Raw genomic sequence first — 12417 nt, forward strand, 5'->3', positions numbered from 1 at the left:
CAGCTTTGTCAGATAAATAGTGCTATCAAAATATATCGGTTAAAATCCAAGAAGACAGCCTCTCATCTTGTTTTTTATCAGTGTCTCAAAATGTGACATTTATGTGAAATTTCAGAACGATCCCCAAAGCTCTTTTGCGAGAAATTAAAAGCACCGACAAGATTTCTATCTATCATATTTTGCCGAAAATTCCTCACTTAGCCCTCTTTTAAAATATATAAATGTGTATTGATAGGTTTTTCAAAAAAATGTAGACAACATATGAGTGGACTAGTAAGTGATCTAAAATATTGCACAATATCAGTTACATCATGACAGATACATGTACAAGAGTTTTCATTCCTGGATATACGTCATATTTGCTGAACTGTAAAAGTTTAGTTTTGGCCAATTTGAAGCATGATGAAATCCAACAATTCCACATGCAGCCTTTTTGTAGCAAGAAACAACTGACCTGCTTGAACAAAATTCTGCTTTGAATTCAGAGAGGTAAGGTTTTCTTACTGTATCTGTTATGTCTCTCTTCATGAAACTCGTAAAGTTAATATACAGCCATAACATTACAATAGTTGCAGCGCTAACATCTTCATGGAAGAGCTTCATGTCCACCATTTTTTTTAATAGCATATCATTATGACTGTCATATGCAAAAACTAATATCTGTCCTGGTGTACAACCAAATGCCGGAATCGGAAGGCCAGAGAGAGAAGGATGCTTGTTGACTTGTGCAAATGAATTGGTTATTGTTTCTGCAATTACTTGACTATAGCCCGAGCTTTGTGAGCTAATGAAGTCAAACAAATGTTCATCCTTGTTTACTTCGACTGCCATTTTCACCTCTTCTTGGGGATCTGTTGACTGCAAAACTTGAACTGGCTGGTTACCTCGCACAATCATATCCACAAATCCATGCCAGCAAGATTCAACACCTGAGGAAAGATAAAAAGAATCATGCCTGTAATATCAAATATGAGAGCCATGGAGCAGAGAGAGGAGTATGATAATATGTCCATAACATATATATATATGAAAGACAAAATATGTATTTAAAGTTCAGTTGAGACTTTTTTTAGTGAAACTGACAGTAGTAGGGAAAATGCTAAAACTGCTCTTTGTTTCCGACCCGAAGATCTGGTACAGACTTTATAACTTCACAATGATCTTCATACAACAACACTAAGTAGGAAACCCCAAAGAGCTTGTATAGACTTTGCCCCTTAGCTTGAATACCTTCAGTTATACAAATTATGATTGACCTCCACCATAAATCTTTTAGACCAAATTTGGTTTTAATCCACTCAGGCATGAAGGAGGAGTAGCGTTTTAAAGCAAAATTGTAACTAAGTTCCCCTTTTGGGGAACCTCATCTCCGTCCCCAGGGGTCAAACCAGCCTCCTTTATATATAAATTATGATTGCCCTCCCCAAATGAAGTTTCAGACCAAATGGTTGAAATCCACTCAGGCATTAAGGAGGAGGGTGTGTGAGGTGTGTGTGTAGCATTTAAAGCGAACAAGTCTCATTTATACATGAAATGATTGCCCTCCCCAAATAATGTTTTAGGTCAAATAATGTTGAAATCTGCTTTGNTGGCATACAACACCAACGGTAAATGTTACAGAAAAACTTAAGACATCAAATTCATCAGAATGACATTTTTCATCGATCTGTAAAAGAATTTTTCAAAAAAAATGATTTTGTTTTTTAATTGGTGACCTTTGACCCAACAGAGAGCTTTTCTATTTGAAATATTTTGTTTTAACATGTAATGAGAAAAAAGTTTGATATTAAAAGTATCTACAAATAATATAATTGCATGAATTCTGTACAATTAACAGTTTTCGAGTTATAGCTGTTTTAAAGATTTTAACCTATGACGTCATGACGGCCATATTGGATATTTGACCTACTTGAAAATGTTGCTGGAACATCTTCAGACCTTGGCCTACAACATACCTAAAAGACTATACACCTATATTTTACCAATCAAAAGATAAAGACTCCACAAAGGACAGACCCTTTAGGTCAGATGACCTAAAAAATAGTCATAACAAACTTCAACTACCGTAATCCAAGATGGCTGCTTGTCGGCCATTTTGTTTTCCTGATCGGACTTGAAATTGAATGGCCACAACTACAGACAAAAGGGAACCTACATATCAAGTTTGAGAACGATCCTTTCAGCACTTCTCAAAACATAGTGATATTTAACTCTAACCTGCCAATATCAAAGTTGGCTGCCTGGCGGCCATTTCGTTTTCCCGATCACACATAAAATTGAATAGGCAAATCTAGTGACCAAGGGGGACCTACATGTTAAGTTTGAGAAAGATTCTTCCAGTACTTCTCAAGAAATCGCTATAACAAACTTCAACTGCCAAAATCCAAGATGACTTCCATTTTGTTTTCCAGACCAGATTCAAAATTCAATAGGCACAACTACAGACTAAAGGGAACATACATGTGAATTTTAAGAATGTTATTCCACATTAATCTCAAGAAACAGCAATAACAACTTCAACAATCAGAATTCAAGATGGCTGCCTGTCGGCCATTTTGTTTTCCAATCACACTCAAAATTGAACAGGTACAACGGGGGACCAAGGGGAACCTACGTATAAAATTTGAGAACGATCCTTCTAGTACTTCTTAAAAACAAGAGGCCCAAGGGCCGTAGCAGTCACCTGAGTTATATTATAGGTATACTGGTAGCTTTTTTTTATTGTTTAGATGTGATGTGGAAATCAGCATGTAAACTAAGTGAAATACAATACTGGCCCTAGGGGTTGGGGTAGGAATCCCAATTTTACAATTTAAAACCATCTTCCTCCAAGGAAAATTCTCACCAAGTAAAAATATTTTCCTACAAAAAGTTGTCAAAATATACCCAAAAGTGTTATTTCCCTAAATAAACTATAGTAAAATTTACCCCCCTCCCCAAGGGAGAACGGATAGCTCTGGGGTCCTTAAATTTACAATTTAAGTAAAGCCCCTGATGTTCTTTCTTTCCATGCAGAGAAAATGACTGTAGTACCTCCGAGTCTGGAGAAGAAGATTTTTGAAATATCGGTTAATTTTCCATTTGGGTCCCCGCCCTGGCCCCAGGGGTTGGGGTAGGAATCTCAATTGTACAATTTGAAATCATCTTCCTCCAAGGATAATTCTCACAAAGTAAAGATAATTCCCTACAGAAAGTTGTCAAAATATACCCAAAGGTGTTTTTTCCTATATAAACTATAGTAAAATTTTACCCCCTTGAAAATGTAAAATGTTTAAGCACAACGCACGACGACGGAAGGAAAGCTATTTGAATAGGTCACTTGATAACAAACTTCAACTGCCAAAATCCAAGATGGCTGCCTGGCGGCCATTTTGTTTTTTTCGATCAGACTCAAAATTGATTTGGCACATCTAGGGACCAAGGGGAACCTACGTGTCAAGTTTCAGAAAGCTCCTTTCAATACTTCTCAAGAAATAGCAATAGCAAACTTCAACTGCAAAAATCAAAGAGGGCTGCCTGGTGGCCATGTTGTTTTCCTGATCAGCCTCAAAATTAAATGTGCACAACTAGGGACCAAGGGGAACCTACATGTTAGGTTTGAGAAAGATCCTCCCAGTACTTCTCAAGAAATAGTAATAACAAGGATTGTTTATTGACGGATGGAGGGATGCAGACAACTGACGAAGGGCGATTGGAATAGCCAAACATCTGGATCATTGTGAGCTAAAATCCTTTCAGTACCTCTCCAGTTCCTCTCAAGAAATAGCGATAACAAACTGCCAAAATCCAAGATTGCTGCCTGGTGGCCATTTTATTTCCCCAACCAACCTTAAAATTGATAAATCCAAGATGGCTACCTGGCAGACATTTTATTTCCCAAAACAGACTTAAAATTGAATGAGCACAACTAGGGACTAAGGGAAACCTACATGTGAAATTTGAGAAAGATCCTTCTAGTACTTCTCAAGAAATACTGATAACAAACTTCAACTGCCAAGATCCATGATGGCTGTCTGGCGGACATTTTGTTTTCCTGATCAGCCTCAAAATTGAACCGGCACAGCTAGGGACCAAGGGGAACCTACATGTGACGTTTGAGAAAGATACTTTCAGCGCTTCTCAAGAAATAGTGATAGCAAGGATTGTTTATGGACAGACGGCCCACAGACGTAGGACAAATTGAATAGCCCACCATCATAAAACTCCAAAGATCTTACCTATTCCTGTTGGTCCTTTTTCCATTTGAATACCACAGCCACAACTACAAACACAGCTGTCTTCTTTTGTAATATGGGTATCAATAAGGCATTTCCCCCCGCTTAGAGGATTAAAAAGATGCACATTCAATACTTTTACAACTTCTGTTCCACTCATTCTTCTTGAATCTTTGCTGCTTTTAAGTACTTTTTTCATACAATTTATGTGGTAATCCAAATCTGAAAAAAAAAAAAAAGTATGTATGGTGACATATACTCAACGTTCTGCAAAAATACCTTCTGAAGTTGTATATTAGTCTTTACTTAATTGAAACCCAACATTATTTTCATAAATATACAAGAGATCCAAGAGGGATCTTGGCGCCCAAAATCAAATTATCTTTTCTCTACTTTTCTCATCTTTCCTCTCTTCCTCTGAAACATTTTGAAACGGGGAATTTAAGTAATCTAAGAAAGATCAATCTGGATCTTTCAGAGAAATAGCGATAACAAACTTCAACTGTCAAAATCTAAGATGGCTGCCTGGCGGCCATTCTGTTTTCCCAACCAGACTCAAAATTTAATGGGCACAACTAGGGACCAAGGGAAACCTTCATGTCAAGTTTCAGAAATACAGTGTAATTTTTTGCCTGTTTTTGGGGCCGAAATAAGGCCCCATTCCCAATGGCAAAAATCAAGCTTTTTTCCCAATTTGCTTGGGTTACTTTTCCCAATCATATATATGTGTAAAAACAATTGTCAAAAACAAAGTCTAAATTCATGCTTGTTAATGTAAATCCATCATACAGAAATGCTGCTTTTATCAATGGTGGTGTGCTACCTGATAAAATAAGCCTTTAAAATGCACTAGAATGCACCACATAGGTTCTGGATTTCAAAATTTCCCCCAGACCCCTCCTACCGGGCTTCATGTCTTCTGGCTGCAAGAGTGAACATTTCCAATTTCAAAGGGCACCTGCTGGCCCCAGTCCCCAAAGTGCAGAAATTACACTGAAATATCAACAACTAAATGGGATAAGGCACAACTAGGACCAGGAACTGTACTCAAAAACTGCTCATACACTTGTTCTAGGAAAGACAGTTCCAACTAAAGTGAAGCATTCACGCTGACAGAACACTAACTACAGCTGGTGAGAAGAAACCTAGCAATAGGCAGAGCCATGGGGGCGGTAACCCGGTAACCAACTAATTCTCCAGTAACTGTTTACAGCACAGGGTGACTTGTGTGCGGGATCATGAAGCTTGTACAGGAGTGTGCCCAACTCGATATAAAGGATTGGCATTCATAAGACATCAATTAACTAGCATTTGGGAAAAAATGGTTTCCCGACGTTTTGCCCCCCAACCAGGTTCGCACCATGACATTTCGTATCTTTGTAAGACATTTAACAATGTTACCAGTTTTTCCACGTGTCGGATGTACATACGTGTATACTGTTCATTCATTAATACTTAGTCTAACTTAAAAAAAACACACTTTATATGGTCTGTTTTTAGTCATTTTGCTAGGATGTATTATGTTAAAGTTAATAAATATATTGAATAAGAATTGGGCTTTAATAAGAATGGGGCTAACGGAAAGCAGAGTCCACATCACGCGTACATGAAATATATCAGTTGAGAGAATTTCATATTCATGGGAAAAAAGAAATGGTAGAAGATCGAGATGCAAAAATGAAAGAAAGTAGTAACTTAAGTATAGGTCATGACTGAAAAGAAAAAAATATCATAGTGGGTGCGAACAGGTTTGTCTTTGGGGTCGAAACGTAGTGGTGCGAACACTAGTTGTGATCTGATGTGATCTGTTCTGTAATTAATATAAATGCAAATATATAAAAGATGAAATACAAAACGGAACATATAAATTTTATCATTGGTAATATACAAAATAGTTTACCATACATCGTATAGCTTCGACACACAGAAACTGGTATTGTTGTATAGGAAATGCAAGTAAATTCTTCAAAGCAAAGAATATACAAAATACAAAAAAAGTAACCATGATGATGAGGTACATACAATATAGATAATCATACATCGTATGCTACGACACGCCGAAACGGGGATATTTTGTAGAATCAGTTGTGTTGACTTGGAATGCCCTTGTTTTCACTGTTACCACTGTCATAACGTCTGTACAGGTGGAATGATGACTATTTTTTCAACTAGTTCAGGCAGTTTGAGCTGCCTACAGTCAGCTGCCTATTTCAATCTATTATTAAGTGAATCTATATTGTTATTTGCCCAAAGTTCTTTTAGTGTTATTTATTTCCTTATTTTGAATTGGTTTCTGAACATGCTTTTTAATTTTTGTTTCCAGATGTTTTTCCCAGTAGATTTCAAATGCTGGATATTTCTCAAAGTACGGAATCAAATCATCAGATCGATCGATGAGAATATTCAAAATCCTCTTTACTAACTTGAGACGATCGAGACCATGCTTCTTCACCAAAAATGACCCAGAATATGAATGCTTTGTCGGTTTATCGGTGGTGTTCTGGATTTTTCCAGATGCCATTGCAATTGATTGTTTTTTTGATACCTGTCAATTCACTGGCGAAAGGATCAAGACTAGTGAAGTTGATAATCACAAGACTTACAGGAACACCTGGTAGACCTGTCCATTACCAGATACGTGCCAGGCTTAATGAGTCAGCATCGATAACATGTCACACTTGATTACAAATTATATGTATGATAAATTAGCAAAGCAAAACACCACGTGTCAGAATAGATTTAATTCGAAGAGGTAATTACTTTCAATGAAAATTGACATACTTTTCAAAGCAAATAAAAAACAGTTATCATTAAGTTAAAAACTTTAAAATTATTGAAAAAAATACGAATGAACAATCTATTCATATATCTTTTTGAAACTTATTTTCAAGGTATCGTCATACATTTTATTCCTCTATAAAATTTGTTGAAACTAAATAAATAGATTTTATTTGCTTATAAATGTTGGATACCACATGAACGTATAAACATTATGTAATACATAGTTATGCGATCAATAAGTCAACTAAGACAATACGTACATGTACACGCTCTAAAAAAACACCTGCGCTGTTGTGGCAAGATGATTTCGAAGTCATCGATCCACGCAACCTGGCGCCACCCTACTCCTACTCAAAACTTACCCAACTTAAATAAATAACTGTTTTTGTATAAATGAAATGGTAAGTAGAGTTTATTCCTGCTTTTGGAACTAATTACATGTACGTTTTCAATAGGAGTGAATTTGCTTGTCGTTTTCACATATATACAAGTATCATATACTTGAGATGACTTCGAAATCATCTTGCCACAACAGCGCAGGTGTTTTTTTAGAGCGTGTGCCTCAAGAAGCGTGCATCTGTATACGAATGCACCCATCATTTTATGGTAACGTTTCTTCACCAAAACAATGAAAATTAAAACCAAAATAATAGGATCTTACACTATTAATACAGTCAGGGTCATTTACAAGTGGGGAGAATTGGCTTCCCACCTGAACATACACCAATGCTTACACCACAGGCACACGTTACCATTTATGAAGTCTTGTTGGGTATTCACTATATATGTCGGAGGGCGCTTGGGGATATAAATATATATATTCACAGCGCCCTCCCACATCTACCCAATAAGACTTCATGCATTGTAACGTGTGCCTGTGCTTACACAGGACTGTATCGATCGTGTCATTGCGGGTCCATTCATATTTTTCAAATGTTTTAAATTTAGAGTTTTTAAAATAAACTGGACTATTTTTTCTGTATTAATTCGTGCGTGTATTGCGACTTTTTCGATTTGGTGCATTTTTGTAACTATTTTGGGGGGGAGGGGGGGCGAAACGTCATTTCTATTTTTTTTACATTGGGCGAAATGGGTGCGAAACAAGTTGGGGGCGAAACGTCTGATATTCGAAAAACATGGGGGTAAGATTTGGAAAACTTAACTAGGAGAAAGTCCCCAAAGTCGGTAAGATCAGCTCTAACAAATTTGAACCATACCAAATACATATTTTTCTAAATTTCCAAAAGCTTCGATCTCTTCATTAGGTCTATTAAGTTTGCGTTTCTTTTTAGGAAAATCTTTATCTTGATCTTCTTTCTCGTCCTTATCCGAGTTCATCTCGACCAATGCACGGAGTTTCCGCACGTCCCAGACATCTTCAAATGACAGAGTGCACGATTTTTCGGTTGGAAAATCTTGAAACGTGCTTAACATTTCTTGTGTAACAACTGAAGCAGCACTGAATGGCTTCCCCCCGACACAGTCACACGAGATTATTTTGAGTGTCATTATCTCGTTCCTTTTTTGTTCAGCAAGAACAGCCTTCAATTCTTTCACAGCTCTACTAGGCTTACTGCACGCCGCCATTTTAATCCGAACGCATGCGCATTGATTTTCATTAGTTATATGTTAAGCTGACAGTGTTCAGGCAAGCTTAATACTATGTCTGTGTTTCACTCTGATACAGGTATATATATATACGACCTGTATACGAGGTTAATGTTTTTGGGTCCCTGTGCGCCGTTCCCGGACCTGTTTCCCGTAACCAGACTAGTTAGAGACATCATTTTTTTTTTTATCTCAACAACGGCTAGATGGATTTTTCCGTAAAATTTCAAATAAATGTTTTAAAAATCTCATCTTTAAATAAAAATATAATGATCCCTGGAACTTTAGAATCGCCTATGTGTAAGCAGAGGCATATGTAGTATCCTCGAATTACCGGTTTCCGCGCACTTAATAAGCATCCGCGATTTCGTACTCATATCACATGTATACAATCTACTAAAGGAAACAAAACTAGCAACATAAAACTATATTTTTTAAAAAAAATCAGAACAGAGAATTTTCAACAAATTTTTCCAAGTTCGTGGTTTGGAATAAGAAAAAATTTATCTTTGATCGTCAAATTAATTATCAAAACATTTTTTTTTAAATTTCACATTTTTAATAGATTTTTCAAGATGTCAAATTGAACGGATTCATGTATTTTTTTAAATTTATTTGTTATATTTATTTAGTTATAATATATAATCTGTTTTGTTTTTTTCTGCAGTTTGATATCGGTTTTGGTTGATGGTAAGTTATTTCTCATTGTGTTCTGTTTAAAATTGGTGAAAATTGGAAGTTCATTGCATTACAAGTTTTACGTTTCATTAAAAACACTGTTTATCGATATAAGAATGTCCCCTTGGCTCTTCGGAAGCGGAAAAAAATCGGCGAGGAGATGTGGCCTCATTTGCATACGTCATTTTCGTACGTTTGTCAGACTACAAAAAAGACCGGTTCATGAATGAAATATATCACCGTTTTTTCAGGTATGGGCTCATTTTGAGCAAGATAAAAAGTGCATTAAGCAAAACTGCATATTTATGCGTGTTTTTTCAATCGGTGATTATTTCTTATGTTTTCCGGACGAACTTCCGGTAATTTTTGTGTCAGTTTACAGACGATGGCCAAACGTCTAAAATATCCTTGTGCTGTGTCCAGCAGGTCACGTAGTTACGAGCTATAGCTTGATAAAATGGCTGCGCGGAAATACATAACGCGCGGAAACTGGTGACTAGACGATATACTTATTCAGGGCGTGTATTTGTGTGTACGCCGTACCCGTGCCCGGCCCTGTTTCCCGCACCCAGACTTTGGACATTATTTTTTTTTATCTAAACATCGACTCGATGGATTTAATTCATATTTTCTACACAAAAAATCAAATAAATGTTTGAAAAAAATCTTAACTTCGAATGAAGGTTTAACACTTTCTAGAATTTTAGAGATCGACGATTTGCATATTTTAGGGCGCACTCAACCGTCAAATTTTCCGATTTTTTGCAAATTGTTCTCAATATACGGTTCAATTTTATGATTTCTTCAATGCCACTTTACAAGTATACCTAACTGTTTCTAAAAATGCTAGTTTTATGTGCAACGAGTTGTCTGTGTTCATTATTATACATTTAGTCGGAGACGTATATATTACATGTATATATGTCTCTGATTTAGTGATATACTGAAAAAAATATACTATTTGATATTGTAACCTCCACAACGTTTTAATATTTTGACAAGCGTGTAGTAATAATAACTTTCTTATCATTTTTTTTTATTATTATTATTCGATCATTTGTCACGTTTTGATAACATTGAACTGTAGAGATGCCACGTTTTAGTAACATTGAACTGTTAAGAGGTCACGTTTTGGTAACATTGAACTGTAGGGAGATCATGTTTGGTAATATTGGACTGTAGAGAAGTCACGTTTTGGTAACATTGAACTGTGAAAAGATCATGTTTGGTAACATTGGACTGTAGAGAGGTCACATTTCGGTAACATTGGACTATAGAGAGGTCACGTTTTGGTATCATTGAAATGTAGAGAGGTCACATTTTGGTAACATTGAACTGTAGAGAGGTCACGTTTTGGAAACATCGAACTGTAGAGAGGTCACCTTTGGTTACATTAAACTGTAGAGAGGTCAAGTTTTGGTAACATTGAACTGTTAAGAGGTCACGTTTTGGTAACATTGAGCTGTAGGGAGATCATGTTTGTCACAAAAAAAACCTGGTCGTCACCAGGCCTCGATCTATTCACATACAAAAAATGTCATGACAATCTGTCTCTATGTGTGTACATGTATACCATTGGTTTTAGGATTGACATTGGGCTTTATGGGGTTGTTAGGCATTTTGGGAGATGAGCAGGCAGTGGGGAGGCCAGGGTTGCTTATCTCGGAGGATTTGCTAAGATCTGAGAACTGATTTTCAAGCTCAATACTGTATGTTGAGTTGAAAAGAGCTGTCGAGAAATTCGGCATACCACATTGGATGCATTCCCATGATATGTTGCTTGTATTCATGAACTGTATATGTGGGATTGCATACCCTGACAGTCCATGTGAAACCATGTTTAACAACTATTACAGCATATGGCTTTATGTTTCCAGGTATTTGGACCTAAACCTAAACTAAGGTGTTCAAAAAGATTAATTTTACATGTTTCAGGGGTTTATATATATATATATCTTCATTGGGGTGTCATTTTTACCGAAAACATGTAAAATTACCCTGAACACCTTAGTTTAGGTCCAAATATAACTGTAACAAATTCTCAGGTCATAGTGTCGATATCGCACATTAGGCTAGTGATGTTTCGTTACAGATCGGTCACATATTTCAATAGGTCGGTATGAATACCATGCTGTACTATCGACCCAAACGTCTCAAAAACGCTGCGAGAGAGAGATAGCGACAGAGAAAGCGTACCATCAGGGGAGCTTTTCTGTGCTCAGAGAGAAAGAGAGACAGAGAAATGACACCATCAGTGAAGGTTGTCTGTGATCAGAGAGAAAGAGGGACAGAGAAAGCGTACCATCAGGGGAGCTTTTTTGTGCCCAGAGAGAAAGACAGACAGAGAAATGACACCATCAGGAAAGGTTGTCTGTGCTCGGAGAGAAAGAGAGACAAACAAACGATACCATCAGGAAAGGTTGTCTATGTTTGGAGAGAAAGAGAGACAGAGAAAGCATACCATTAGGAAAGGTTGCCTGTGCTTGGGGAGAACGAGAGACAGAGAAAGCATACCATTGTGGAAGGTTGTCTGTGCTTGAAGAGCAAGAGAGACGACAGAGAAAGCGTTTATATCAGCCCATTTTACCGAAATATTTTATGCATAATCTTCGACAACGAATGTGTAAGCAATGTACTAGTAAATCCGATTTTCTAAATTTGGTAGATTGTTTAAATTTTTAACACATTCTTTTACGCTTTTCTTTCCTAATGTTGTGTGGTGGTTAATGTTGTCATGGGCACGGAAGTTGTAATGAGACAATGAAATATTCAAATAGTCGACGCATTTGTCTTCAAACAGACGTCAGGAATAGTTCAGGTAGTCCGCCTTTAAAATGTCGTGACTTTAAACAACATGGAACTTAACGTTTATGACGTTTTGGAGATTCCGAGTTAGTATTCTAAAACCCACGGAAGTTTTACATGTTATTAACATTTTTAAGGATAATTGCTAACTTAATGAATATTTTTGACTTTATCTCACGATTTTGGCATAAGATACCTCATATATCTAAATACTCAAAATGGAGACGAAAACCATATATATAGCGTCTACAATACAAAATGTATAAACAAACAATGAAATGATGTTGTGATAATGTTGCTTTTTATTGACCTATTCTGCCACGATTCAAGA

The 12417-nt window shown here is 36.6% G+C and overlaps 1 protein-coding gene across 2 annotated transcripts; it reads right to left on the bottom strand.

Annotated features, from left to right (window-relative positions):
* Positions 1-9: 9 nt before the first annotated feature.
* LOC110455888 lies at positions 10-8594 on the bottom strand. Of its 2 annotated transcripts, XM_021506310.1 has the most exons (3): positions 8213-8594; positions 4218-4436; positions 10-929 (listed from the first exon to the last, which is right to left on the bottom strand). In XM_021506310.1, the coding sequence occupies exons 1-3, from the start codon at positions 8580-8582 to the stop codon at positions 337-339; spliced, it is 1182 nt and encodes a 393-aa protein (XP_021361985.1). In that variant the 5' UTR covers positions 8583-8594; the 3' UTR covers positions 10-336. The 2 variants fall into 2 exon arrangements, with proteins under 2 accessions (XP_021361985.1, XP_021361986.1); XM_021506311.1 differs by lacking the exon at positions 4218-4436.
* Positions 8595-12417: the final 3823 nt, after the last annotated feature.

Source organism: Mizuhopecten yessoensis, unplaced genomic scaffold, assembly GCF_002113885.1.
Source record: "Mizuhopecten yessoensis strain PY_sf001 unplaced genomic scaffold, ASM211388v2 scaffold8393, whole genome shotgun sequence".
Lineage (NCBI taxonomy): Eukaryota > Metazoa > Mollusca > Bivalvia > Pectinida > Pectinidae > Mizuhopecten > Mizuhopecten yessoensis.

What these genes read in the sequence shown, in the direction of transcription:
- LOC110455888 (XM_021506310.1), bottom strand. Translation starts at nt 8,582, where the DNA reads ATGGCGGCGTGCAGTAAGCCTAGTAGAGCTGTGAAAGAATTGAAGGCT. An exon ending in TTTAGAAAAATATGTATTTG is followed by an intron (nt 4,437 to 8,212) that starts GTATGGTTCAAA and finishes TTTTTTTTTCAG; the next exon opens with ATTTGGATTACCACATAAAT. An exon ending in AAAAGGACCAACAGGAATAG is followed by an intron (nt 930 to 4,217) that starts GTAAGATCTTTG and finishes ATCTTTCCTCAG; the next exon opens with GTGTTGAATCTTGCTGGCAT.